At 34.8% G+C, this 14,845-nt stretch overlaps 1 protein-coding gene across 20 annotated transcripts in view; it reads right to left on the bottom strand.

Annotated features, from left to right (window-relative positions):
• mmd (mind-meld) overlaps positions 1–14,845 on the bottom strand; it is a 619,790-nt gene that overhangs the window by 74,335 nt on the left and 530,610 nt on the right. For all 20 annotated transcript variants that reach the window (XM_043427306.1, XM_043427287.1, XM_043427309.1 and 17 more), the window contains exon 24: positions 13,691–14,159. In XM_043427306.1, coding sequence (XP_043283241.1) covers positions 13,691–14,159 — 469 coding nt within the window. The remainder of the gene's footprint in view (positions 1–13,690; positions 14,160–14,845) is intronic.

Raw genomic sequence — 14,845 nt, 5'->3', positions numbered from 1 at the left:
ATATAATTTCCAAATATTCATAAATATCATTAAAAAAAATTTATGGCAAAAAAAATTTCTTTCAACATGAGTATATGAACCGGCAATCTCTTGAGTGCTATGGTTTCCTTAACAGCGATATATGAGAGGGGGGCGGTCAGCTGATGCTTTGAATGTGTGAAACATATGGATACGTCGCTGCGCTCTCTACAGCCCATGAGTGGAACTACATTTTCCATGCCAAAAGCTAATATGGGCCCTGTTGTTCCATGTAAATCTATGTTCTCTGCCTCGTCACGTGCAGGGAGAGAGAGAGACAAAAGATAACTCGACTTTACTTCGCGTAAGACTCAATGCTTCATCAAAACTCGATCCCAAAATCGTCGATATAATTTTCTGGAAATAAAACAATACTGTATGGAACCAAATTAAGACCGAATCCTCTGATAGAGTTGAGCCTCTGAATAAATTATACGAAAATGGAGACACGGGAAGTATCGGCCACAATCTCGCGAGATACTTCGTCGCACATGTCTCCCCAAAATAAAATGCCCCAGGTAACAAAACTCAAAAATCGGAACTAAATTCCAAAAAACGATATGCTCAACTCTACCAAAGAATTCCCGGAGAAAGAGTAACGGACTTACCGAGGAGCTCACTCGTCGCACCTGGAGAAAAAAAAAGACAAGGGCCTCGATGTTGGAAGGCTTCGACTCGTGACGCGCCGGTGAGGTGATCGGAACAAGACTAATTGTGCGAACGAGTGGTCCTCAATTCGGCGCTTTTCCCATCATTAGGCCCACGAACCGCAGCGCTCACACGCTAGGCGTGAACTAGAGCACTGGCTCGTAGTCCACGCTTTCGCGGTAATTCAAATTAGGAAGCGCGACACGTCGATAACTTACCTTCCTGTTACTCTCACCTCTCCCGTCCACTCGAAACACTCCTCCCGACTGCATTACCGTAATTCGAGTGCCTTTCTTCTTGGGGATCCGGCGGGCAGCTGTGAAAGGACGAGGGGAAGTGTCCCTCATGACTTCAGACGTCTAGAAGTCATGGTGGGCCCACAACAATAAGCCACCAGGCAATAACAACACCTCGACCCCAGAAAACTCCCCGAATCCCACCTGACGAGGCGCCGTATCGCACGGACGGTGGCACCCGAATTTATGGTATAGTGAACGGTGCAACTCTCGGTTGCTACAACGGGAGAGACACGAACGGCGTTCAACGAATGGCCTATGCCAGCGTGTCCTCTCAGCCGTCTGCTGGTCGAGAATGATACTCGTTACTCGAAGACGGTGTAGAATGGCGGTTTTTGCGAACGAGATCGGGAAGAGTAACAGCAAGGCATCGTCATAATAAAAGACGGTTCGCGAAGCCAAGCGGCGGAGGCGATACCGAATATCCCAAAACGACATCGACATTTTTACTGTAAATAAACGTCAAATTAAACTCAAAATAAAAGACGTAAAAAAGACGCGCCTGTAACTCTACCTCTGCGGTGCTGCGGAAAAGAGTTCACAGTATCATATCATTATCGTGAGTATTTTTAATCTTTGAAAATGCACTAACAAAATAATATTCTTAGAAAACGTACTAACAACATAACACCACATGAAAATTGAAACTAAAATCCTATAGCCATCCAATCGAAATCAAGGAAGTACAAAAAAAAACGTGATATCAAACCTCAAAATTCCCTTAGGGAAAACACAGGTTGGGACAAGTACATTGATGGTCCTTTGTTTCTGAAAGGAATGGAAAAAAAATTCAAAACCAAGAAAAAAGTTTATATAAATAAATAACCAAAAATAAAAAATAATCGGAAAAAATTCTATTAAAAAATTTCCATCTAAGTTACGTGCAGCATTAAAACTTATGATATCAATTCGAGGCCAAATATTTAATGATAATTCACAATATTTATTCCTACGGGTACCATCAGGAACTTGAAAAAGTTCTTATGAATCAAAAAAGTTACCATTTGAGTTACGTGCAGCACTAAAATTAATGATATTAATCGGAGAACAAGCATTTTATTAGTAATTTCGAGTTTTAACATTATGAAATTGTTTTGAGAAGCGTTTAAATCCAAAAAAAATACATCAGTGGTATAGTAATTTGTTACTCTATGGTGATAGTAACTAGGAAGAAAATTGATTCTTCTGAGACTTTCAGTATCCCCTGGTATTATTCACAAGATTCGACTTTGATTTTAGATCGGTACAAATTATGTTTAAATATGTGTTAAAAGTACTTGTCTGGCCCATCACTATTAACCCTAGAACGCATGACTGGGGTGTGAGCACACCCCATGCGAACTTCAAACTACGCTCCCGTCCTAACAAGCGACATTATCGACTGATTATCGACGGATTTTTTTATATATAAATTCAATTGAAATTAGTTTTATCGTACATCATTCTTTTCGTTATAAAAAAACGAAGAAAATGGTGTAGGATAAAGTCAGTTTAGCATCGTAGAACCGAATTTATAAGCAGAAAAAGAGTGGGGTGCGTTCAAACCCCGGTCATGAGGTTGAGGGTATGAAAAAAGGCACATGAGGTGTAGGGTTAATTTAAATTATTTATTGAGATAAAAAGCAGGGCCCTTCTAGAACTGATACATCATAAGTATGCGTACAGAGGAAATTGAGGAAGTTATTTTCAAGAAAGTTGATTAAATAAAAAATTCAAACGAATTCTCCTATGATATACAAGGGATATTATTGTGCGTCGATACGTGAAAATTTTTTTGCACAATGAATATGTTCAAGCTTCTAAAATAACCCCCCCCCCCCCCCGTTTGTATTCCAATGACGGCAATTTCTACTTCTTATTTCTTCCAGCGAAAAAATTCTATTTAGTATAAGAGCTAACCTATACTTCTATTGAGAACATTAAACTTATAATAAATCGCATTTGAATAAATTTTCAACCGGATTCTGCCATACAATTTCGTTTTTTTATGATTGGTTTTTATTTAGATGAATAGTGATGGGCCGAACAAGTACTTTTAACACATATTTAGACATAATTTGTACCGATCTAAAATCGACGTAGAATCTTGTGAATAATAACAGGGGATCCTGAAAGTCTGAGAAAAATCGATTTTCTTTCAAGTCTCTCCCACCATAGAGTAACAAATTACTATACCATCGATGTATTTTTTTTTGGATTTAAACGCTTCTTAAAACAATTTCATAATGATGCAACTCGAAATTACTAATAAAACGCTTGTTCTCCGATTAATATCATAAATTTTAGTGCTGCACGTAACTCAAATGGTAACTTTTTTGATTCATAAGAACTTTCTCAAGTTCCTGATGGTACCCGTTGGAATAAATATTCTGAATTATCATTAAATACTTGGCCTCGAATTGATATCATAAGTTTTAGTGCTGGACGTAACTTGGATGAAAATTTTTTTCAATTGATTTTAAAAAATTTTTTATTTTACTTTTTTTTATATTTTAATAGAACTTTTTCCGATTGTTTTTTATTTTTAGATTTTATTTATATAAACTTTTTTCCTGGTTTTGATTTTTTTTCATATTCCTTCCAGAAACAAGGGACCATCAATGTACTTGTCCCAACCTTTTTATTCCCTAGGGGTATTATATTTACGCAATGATGAGTCCCGTTCCGACCAACGCCCGACGAGTTGAAAAGTCGTCAAAAATAGGCCGTAAACTCGGTCCACTGGTCGACACCATTCGTACGAGTGGCGGGGCAAAATGTCACGTCACAATACATTCAGTAAAGTTAACAGATCATATCCTAAAAAATGGAAATTGTTTCAATGAGATAAAAGATATGGTGTGACGTGGCAATTTTGCTCGTCACTAGAAAATGTATAATAGGGTATTAAACCTTTTTTTGAAAACTGTTTTAAAATAATCCTGAGATCACAATAAACCAGTAGAATTTTTCTTTCAATTTTATAAGACCGAAAACTGTCTTGAAAACTATTTTTTATTTATGATTTTCAATTTTCACGCGGAAACGCTAGCCGCCATATTATTTCGGTTTGTAACGTCACTCCGTTAGTAAACAATACAATTGCGAAAGACCAAGTAATAAGATTTGTAAAAATAATGAATTATAGTGGTATATCATTGGTGTCTCGTGCCTGAATGTACTAATGCAAGTGTAAATATGCCACAAAAATTGTGGATTCATCGCCACCATCAACATATTTATCATTGGTTAATTTGTACTATCTGCTTTCACAAAACCGATTTCCATAATGCGATTTTAATCAAATGAATGATAAAAGTCCACAAACGTGCATAATAACTCGTAAAATTTCAAAATGACACAGAGCGCACAATAAGAATCTAGATTATTTACTATCGGAGTGACGTCACGTTGGAATCTAATATGGCGGATGGCGTTTTAGACATTTGAATAACAGATGAAAAAAGACAATTTTTTAAATTGAATTATAAAATTCACATTACATTTTTATGAATAAATATTGACGTTTCTCGTTTATTTTTTACGAAATCTATCATAATCATACATTTTTATATTTTTTTTTACATGGTGTAAAATACCCTATTCGACAGAAATGGCTTAGGGAATGCGTCTTTCGACGGTGTTTGAATTTCTCTCGAACGAATACTCTCAAAAAGTCTCATGCGATAACGTAATCATTATTGTAAATTTCATTTTTAATTTTTTTTGTTTCACATTTAAATATTTTTATGAGCGAGTGAAGAGCCTCTAGAGAAAAATCGAGAGCAGAGAAATTGGGCAATTCAAAAGTAGAAGGTCGTCTGTCGATTCATCGTAGATCTCGTTGGTCATCGAGTACGAGTTTCAAAACATCGAGCGGTGGGACGCTAACTTGAAGTCCTCACCCTGAACCGTCGGACTCACGGTGCGTCTATCTGTACCGAGATCCAACGTCACATATTGTCAACACCGAATATTCTCGAACGTCGACAATTTGATTACTATGAGAGCGAATTATTCGCGAAGGTTCTCGAAGAACTCGTTAACATCCCGATCAAACGAGGAGGCTAAGAGTGAGGGTTTAGGTTTCAAGAAACCGCGTTACAGAAATTTCAAATCGATCTCATTAGTCAAAATCAGGACCACAACGAGGAAGGAAGTGTTCTCTTGAGCCTCAAATTTTACCTTCGAGAAGCCAACGTCCCAAAGTAATTCAGAGTATCTTTGCCAGAGTTAAAATTATTGAAACAATTGCGGAGAGCCGTTGTCTCGTTCATCCTTGAGTATCGTTTCGTTTTATTTTGCGTGCAAATATTTTGTAAATCGGTGAAATATCGAATCACTAAACGATATCGAATGGTAACTTTGTCGCAGGAGTGAATTAAATTCCAACGTTTTTTTTAATAATCCTTTTATCAATTGTACTTTAAAATGATCGTTGTGAAAATAATATAATTGTCGAGAGGAATTCCTAAAATTTATATTTGCATCCGGACTAGATTCTTAGATTAAGCATTTCGTATTTTATGTTTCGTCACTAAGAACTTGTTGATCGTAATTCTGTAGCCTTTCTTTCGAAACCACTAATTTATGAACAATTATCGTGATGGAAAATATCCGAGAAGCGATTATTTGATAGACGCCAAATTTTTTAATGAAATTTTGTATTGACAAAGCCTCTCAAATTTTTGGAAAAGATTTAACATTGCTATTGTTTCTAATTCTTTACGATAATAAATCACTTTTTATAATCCCAGCTCTTACATTTTCCGCGTTATTCTTTTCTTCCAGAAAGCTCACGCCCCTCTACCGAGAATAATGAAACCCTTCTAGTCGGGTCAATTCTCGAAATTATTTTATTTGTTACTTAATAAAAATTTTGTCGAGAAGAAACCTTCGTCTGGGGCCCAGTAGCGAGTGAAATGGTGTAATTTGTCGCTTAATACTGGGAAAAAGCGTTACAATACATAACATTTCCTTCACTCTCTGAAACTCGAAAAGGGTTGAATGTAGAGTCTCAGCGCATTAAAATTTTTTGTTGACAATTTATTTATCTACAAAGTTGTCATTTTAATGTTTTATGTATATTCAACAGCTTAGGCGTTATAATAGTTGAAAAAAAATATTTTTGGAATTTTTAATTTTTTTCACTAGATGATGAAACACCTTATACGGCGTTTAAATTTTCCTGAAATCGTTCTCGTATACTCTTATAACATATTAAAATTTCATAGAGATCGATTGAACCATTCCCAAGGAGAATTACTTTTTCTATTTTTTGGTATTTTTTTTTATTTTTTCGACAATACATTGAGTTGAGGATCTAAAACTTCCAGGATCTCGGCATTTTACTAGTACACCTGCATATCTTCATAGTGTCAATGAAATATTTCTCAAATGCAATATTACTATGCTACTCCCTCTATGCCCTTTTTGAAAACATCGACTGGTGGAAAACACAGTGACAATGCATTTTCCACTTTATCAAAAACTCTGCCGTAAACTGGTTAGTTCGTTCCCTGATCAGAACCAAATTAGGTTCATTCGAAAGCTGATTCAATTAGCTAACAGTGTCCCGTTGTTTCCGAATCAATCATTTTGCGCCCGAGATTAGGTTGAACCTAGGTATTGCATTTCGATTAGACGCCATTGTTTGTTTTCTTCAGATCAGAAGCTCGGAATGAAGGGTATGAATGAATGGCCTTCGCTAGATGATTTTGAATTTCCGCGCCTCCTTCAGAATAAACAGGAGAGCCTCAAGTCGCCGTGATAGCGATATTTTTGACGATATTTCACGAAGTTACTTTTGACGATGGTCTTGTAGCCTGAACGTATTGCTCGTTATTAAATATGAATTACTCAATCCCAAAAGACAATTATTAATTGTAAATATGCTCGCATTCGGCTTTTCTGGAGGTATTCGAGTTGAATTCGTAATCAACGAATATCACTCCTTTTTACTTTTAACAACACATAATAATCATGGTATTTGTACCAGAAGTTAATGGTGAAACAATAAACAAAACGATCTGGTTTCTAAACCATTATATGAATATTTTATGGCGAAAATTCCATGAATGTACCAGAACGATAACTAATTGAAAAAAAAACCAGGAACTCTTGATCATTCTTTTGTAGACTGTTCGGATGTGCGAGAACCTTTCTTAATTTTTTCACCACTGAATATATATATATATATATATATATATATATATGAGTAGATCCATTGAATTTCGCCGAATTTTTCGGTAGGGGTCTTTCGATTTCGCTCAAACTTGGGTACTTCGAAGTACCTTAAAAACTATTTTCAAATACGAAATTTCAACTCTCTAAGTGCTCAAGGTCACGAGAACGAGCCTTATAAAGGGAAAAAAATGTCCATTTTTTGCCTCATTTTAATATGATGGTTCACAAAGACTTTACGTTCAAGTCAAATAATACTGGTTCCATTTCCATTAGTATATCATCTAGATTATAGAAAAATGTGGTTCAGTCATCCAGATCAAGAGGCCTTTCATTGTGTTCAAGTTAAATGAATTGAAAATTTCAATAAAATTACCTTTTTCAAATTGATGCTACAGGTTCATTTCTAGCTTAATTAATTTCGAATATGGCTCATTTTTTTCATTTTTCATACCTTTCAAGCGAGTCATGAGGAAAATTTCGATCACATGAAGAAGCCTAGAGAAATATCATTCCAAAGTTGGTTTTTTTCGAAATTTTACGAAAAATCGCTAACTTTGACCGTGCACCATGGATCTCTATCAACTCCGATGTTCACAAAAATTTAGGTGAGAGCAGTTCTTTATATCCAGAACGACTCACTTCGAGGAATTTCTTGGCCCGAATTTCCATCACTCTCTACAGCTTGCCGAAGATGACACAACTCCGAGTGCTTTGATATTAAAAAATGTATGATGCAGTGTTGCTAATTTTTTTTGAAGCTTGTTTTACGGAGTTTTCAGTATAGTTGTATTGAATCAAACACACATTTACCATATAAACAGCAGTACATTTTTTGAAAAATGGAATCACATTCATGTTCGTAATCTGATGTAGTACTTGGCAACTTTTGTATTTATTTGAAAACGTTTTCTTTCTTGAATGAAAAGTCTTCCAACCATTGATTTCTATGATTTTACAGATGACTGCTCAAAAACCATAAATGTACTTGTCTCTAGTTTTTTACAGTATTCATGCTGTATGTCAGGTTTAAAATATACTTCAAGTAACATGCCTTCCTTCATGCACACGCAAACTGCGATAAAAACCTATTTCTCATGAATTAATCTGACTTAATAATTATAATTAATTATATAATAAATAGAATTTTTTATACCTATTGTGAAAAAAACAATAAGAACTCCAGACGCTATATGATGTTGTGGAGCATTATTCAGGCATTACGTAGGCATCATGTTCATTTTAAGGTTTATAATTCGTATTGCATTATTCAAAAATCATCAACGTAATTAATTTGAGTACCTAAATAGTTCAGTATCGGCTGAAGGTGAACTATTTGAGAAATTTCTGGAATTTCAAGAACGTTAATAGCTTGTAAAACACTGAAAAAATGATCTGCTTACTACGGGTGATGGCTTAAAATTTTTTATATGGTATCACGGTGTTTTTAGACCTTTTCAGATTTTTAAAACACGACTTTTTTTTTCGAAAAAATTTTCATTCAGAAATGAGAGATATTCGGAATACGAAAAATATGATGAGGACGTTTTTAAGACTCAATGTGAGCATGCAAAAAAAATTAAACAAATCCGAGTGGGTCAAGGTCACGGCTTTACACACTTGAACTGGAATACCTCATGTATTTTAAGAATCTTTTTGGTTTTTCGTCCTGAGATGTTCCATTTTTGAGATTTGCTGTCAACACCGATTCCGGGAGTGCTATTTTCAACACACCCTTATACAAAAGAATACCACGGAACAAATAAAAAACAAAATTTTTCCATTACTGAATGTGTAAAAGATGTATACAAGGTTTTATTTAAATCCATCCAACCTATTTTTATTTATACAATATACAAAAAAACCTAAAATTCCAACGTTCACACTGTTCATAGCCCTTCGAATCGTCTTACATCTTCATCCTTGCACCGTTATTGTTTACCATACAAAGAAATGAGGAGATATGACCGCACCTTTCAATATTTCATATTAAAGTAAATTCAAACGGTATTATACACGGCTGAAAAATTATTACGTTTCACATGGTGAAAAAAAAAACAGTATTAAATCAAGTCCAAAAATGAAGTTCATAAATATTGAAAGCTAGTCAAACGTAATTGAAAATAGGTTTTTTGAATGAACTGAAAATACATTTTTCTTTAAAAATGATATATTTTTGAATACGAAAATTCATATGAAAAGGCTGATGATTTTATTTATCAGAAAATGTAATGCTGTTTATATGGTAAATGTGTGTTCGATTCAATACAACTACACTGAAAACTCCGTAAAACAGCCGCAAAAAAATTAGAAACACTGCATCATACATTTTTTTAATATCAAAGCACTCGGAATTGTGTCATCTTCGGCAGGGTGTAGAGAGTGATGGAAGTTTGGGCCAAGAAATTTCACGAAGCGGGTCGTTCTAGATATAAAGAACTGCTCTCACCTAAACTTTTGTGAACATCGGAGTTGATAGAAATCCGTGGTGCACGGTCAAAGTTAGTGATTTTTCGTAAAATTTCGAAAAAGACCAACTTTGGAATGATATTTCTCTAGGCTTCTTTACGTGATCGAAATTTTCCTCATGGCTCGCTTGAAAGGTATGAAAAATAAAAAAAAATGAGCCATATTCGAAGTTAATTAAACTAGAAATGAACCTGTAGCATCAATTTGAAAAAGGTAATTTTATTGAAATTTTCAATTCATTTAACTTGATCACAATGAAAGGCCTCTTGATCTGGACGACTGAACCACATTTTTCTATAATCTAGATGATATACTAAAGGAAATGGAACCAGTATTATTTGACTTGAACGTAAAGTCTTTGTGAACCATCATATTAAAATGAGGCAAAAAATGGACATTTTTTTACCTTTATAAGGCTCGTTCTCGACCTTGAGCACTTAGAGAGTTGAAATTTCATATTTGAAAATAGTTTTTAAGGTACTTCGAAGTACCCAATTTTGAGCAAAATCGAAAGACCCCTCCTGACAAATTGGGCGAAATTCAATGGATCTACTCATATATATATATATATATATATATATATATATATATATATATATATATATATTTTTCAAGTAAATTGATCAAATGAACCAGCGATAGAAAATGTTTCATAGTTTCATTCAGAGGTCGGCAATACTGGTAATTTTGGTACTGTTATTCATGAATATTATCAAATACTCTGATAACCGGTAATTGGCAAACTGAAATTGTCAAGTACTCCATTATTCGAGACCCAATCGAACAAAAGTCTCAAGTACTGAGGAAATTGGTAATTGGACGAGGAAAAGTCCCAAATATTCGATTATTCGATACTTGATGAAACGAAAGTCTCAAGTACTGAGGGAATTGGTAATTGGATGAGGAAAAGTCCCAAATATTCGATTATTCGGTACTTGATGAAACAAAAGTCTCAAGTACTGAAGAAGGAATTGGTGATTGGTAAGGGAAAAGTCCCGAATATTTGATTATGCGGCACTTATTATATATATATTGATTATGCGGATATTTAGCACAGTGGCTGCTGCTACACATCCACTTTTCAAACTGAAGTGGATGAAGTGTTTGGACACTACTGCTCAAGGTAACGTTAACTCTACATTACGAGAAGCGTTTTCGAATACCAATCAGGAAAATAATGAAGACGTTTCAATGAGTACGGGTGATAATGATTTTTTTGACTTTTCATGTGGGCTCGATCCGGACAATGAGACCGTTCATGCTTTCGGGGCCGATGGCGAAGAAACGGTATTTTCTCAATTTTCATCGGAGAAGAGAACCGATTTAGCGCTCTTGAATATGTATCCATCCGTAAAAAAACAGTTCCTCAAGTTCAATACGCCTTTGCCATCGTCTGCTGCTGTTGAAAGATTATTCAGCTATGCAACGATGTTCAATTTACCAAAATACAATAAATTAAGCGATGAAAACTTCGAATTGAGGGTTTTAATGAAATGTAATTCCAAAGCGAAATAATAAATGATAAAAGTAAAACAAGGGTCGCCACCCAAAAAAAGTTTATTGCGACACAATTCTGTTGTACAACTTATACGAATAATGAAATAACTGAGCGACACGATCTGTCGGACATAAATTTAATGTACTCAATGGAAGCAAAATAAAATTATCGATTCATTCAGCTATGAAAAAATTGAGGTATGTAAAGGCGAATTGAACTTAAAGAGAAGTACAGGAATACTATAAAAAAGTAAAGCAATGCAAAATATCTGAAACAATGTGATAATAAAAAATAAAGAGATAACGACGAAAGCAATGATGATAATGTAAATGATAACAAGAAAGAGAATTGTTGAATGTATAGAGATAGACTTTAACAATGATAAATGAAATAATATTTCAACATGATTATAATGTCAATATGTAAAAATGTAAAATATGACTATTAATGAATCAATATAAGAAAGGATTTGAAAAAATGTATTGAAATTGTTCTTTCCTTGAATGAATGTCGGAACAAGAACATGGAATGAACACAACTATCTCTCTCTCCATCTCCATCTCCCTCCCTCCCTCCCATCCTCCCCCCCCCCTTTCTCTCGTATCATCCATGTTGGTTAACATTTTCTCGTTCATACTTTCATACCCTGAAATTTCATAATTCTCTCATAGCATATTTTCGTCTGCTCCTTTGGATATTATCAAGTGCTGAATAATCAAATATTCGGGACTTTTCCCTTACCAATCGCCAATTCCTTTTTCAGTACTTGAGACTTTTGTTTCATATTAAGTACCGAATAATCGAATATTTGGGACTTTTCCTCATCCAATTACCAATTCCCTCAGTACTTGAGACTTTCGATTCATCAAGTACCGAATAATCGAATATTTGGGATTTTTCCTCGTCCAATTACCAATTCCCTCAGTACTTGAGACTTTCGTTTCATCAAGTATCGAATAATCGAATATTCGAGATTTTTTCCTGACGAATTACCAATTCTTTCAGTACTTGGGACTTTTGTTTCATCAAGTACCGAATAATCGAATATTCGGGACTTTTCTTTGATCAATTACTCATTCTCTAGTACTTGAATACTCGAGATTCATAAATACTTTTTTGCCGATCTCTGGTTTCATTCCCTACAGTCAAACGTTGCTTGGGTCCGTGAGCTCTTGCATTTTTACTTTCATTTCAAATATCACATTAATCATGAAGCAAGTGGTCGGAAATTAAAAAAAAAAACTTATCCAAACGTTGGCATAGAGACTTTGTTTGGAACGCTTCATCAATGAATTCTCACAGAATTTCAGGTTTTGATGAGTTATTGTTAAGTGTACTCTGTTGATTACAGCTCAAACTTTGTCTAATTGCATCAAAGTGACGTTTAAAAGTGCTTCGATTGACCGTGATCAAAGTACTAAGAAAATAAAAAATATCGTTATCTTTGTAACGGTAAAAATCACGGAAATAATTTTCGGAAAAATCTGAAAAAATTCTGTTTCGTACCCTTTAATATGAACAACAAGTGTGGCAAATTTCAGATTTCTATCATCATTATTACGGGAGGCAGATAATAATTAAGTAACAAGTTTTATAAATACACGTGTTTTTCATTTAAAATTTCAACTCTTCGGTGGTACCTGTTTAAGTTCTGCTAGCGCATTCAAATATGGTGCACATTTTTTTTTGATGCTGATGATATTTTCGCAAAGGAATTTGCAAAAAAAAAGTGACCCGAATTGCGGCCATCCTAATATATAATGTCCCATACCATATAAGAATGAATTAAAAACAGGTAGTTAAAAATAGAAAGCTGAACATTGAAATGCATAATAGAATATATAAATATAAGTTATTCTGATGCGTTAATATATTAAACTGCTCCTATTATGTGCTCCGTTTCACATAAGCAGATGATGGTATTATTATTAATTCCACGAGGTGAATTATGATGAAGTCATTGCTAGGCAGCAGATATTAGAATTTTAATTAAATAAAATGGAAATGTATAAATTTCCCAAAGGAACTATCCAACATTCACGAAAAACTCATGAAGAATCTCACACGTATAGGGATAGAGAATAATATTGAATTATAAGTAAATCTGAAAAAAAACGCAGCGACACAGATCAATATACAGTGTGGCCCACTTTAACTTTGACATTTTAATATGTTGAAAGCTAAGCGCTTCCAATAACAATCCCTCGGACAAAATTGACAGGTTTGGTGGCAGAAATCTGACGACGTTAACAGTTTTGACTTTCAGTAGCTGCCTCATGGTCATTTGAAGATCATCTTTGTGTTTTCTCATAGGAACTATATATTTTTTATCGCAGACTCGTATTTTGCGTTCGAAAATAATTTTTATTTCTGATAAAGTTCTTATAAAAATCTCAAATTATAATCGAAAACTGATATTTTAAGTTTTGGAGAGCATCGGAAAAATTATTCTGCTGGATTGTCAACTTTGTTCGAAGAAATTTCGTCGGAAGCGCTCAGCTTTCGTGATATTAAAATGACAAAGTTGAAATGGGTCATCCAATAGCCTGAATATATGTGCTAATGCCCGGTGATATGCGAAAATAATGGTTCGTCTTACCCTTGAGAAGATTCACTGCAAACAGAGGAATCTATTCTGTAATGACGATCAGCCTCGCCCTCCGAAATTCTCATATCTTCGGACCCGCTTGGACTCATGTGCCGAGCTGAATGGTGCTCTAATTGCCTAATTATATCCTCGAGCGTACGTATGCGCATTGGACCACACGATGGTGGCACATCTTCATCGTCATCATCGTCTTGGTTGTCAATATGTTCTTGACCATCCTGCTGCTGTTGCGAAGATTGCTGCTGCTGTTGAAGCTTCCGGTAAGCATCGGCGTAACCACATTCTGCTAATGATTTTCTTAAACCTTCCTCGTCTAGTAAAGTGGTTGAGCCTGGCGGTGTGTTTCCCATACCTCCGCGATGACTTTCAGCTATTCTTAGCGCTTCCATTATATGACCGTGATAACCATTTAGACTATTCAGCGTACGTTGCATGTCAACCATTGTACCCTCGGCTAAACCTGCAATGTCGACAGTTGATACACACCATTATTTCTAGAATACACTACAGACTTCACGGCATAAATAAGAAAATTCGTTTTGTCTTATTCTCTTCTATAAGGTGTGGCAAGTGAGCCTCTGTAGCGGACCACCACCTCCACTCTTATTATTCGAGCTCGTTAGCTACATTTGGTCGAGTGATGGTGTGGGCGGTGATTGAGATTGAGAAAGGGTCAGAATCAAAGAATAAACTACGATCTTTATACACCTATAACGATAGAAGGATTTGAGTAGAAAAAACTGATTGTAAGGAACGACTATTTTCGATCGAAAAAATTGCATTATAAAAACTTATTCAGTAGAAAAACAAATGTGTTAAATCATATGGTAGAAGTGGAACCCCCAAAGATAATGTGTAGGAATTACTGAAACGGACATTGTGCTGGGAAATTAATAATGAAATCGGTTCACGTAAACGTTTTTGTGTTCAATGAAATGTCGAATTTATGAGTATAGAATACAGGAAAATTAGGTACTCTGAGCTAGAAAAAATACACCTAGTACAACGGTCAAATTTTTTTAGATTCATAATTTTTTTTTTCGTTTGCAATCTTTTTTTTGAAATTCTTGTAAATCTAATTTTTTGGTCTCGATTTGATTTTGTAACGTTTTGTCTTTATACTTTTTATAGTTTATAATTTTTTAA

The sequence above is a fragment of the Venturia canescens genome, chromosome 8, assembly GCF_019457755.1.
Source record: "Venturia canescens isolate UGA chromosome 8, ASM1945775v1, whole genome shotgun sequence".
Taxonomy (NCBI): Eukaryota; Metazoa; Arthropoda; class Insecta; order Hymenoptera; family Ichneumonidae; genus Venturia; species Venturia canescens.
This window is presented reverse-complemented; position numbering and strand designations above follow the sequence as displayed.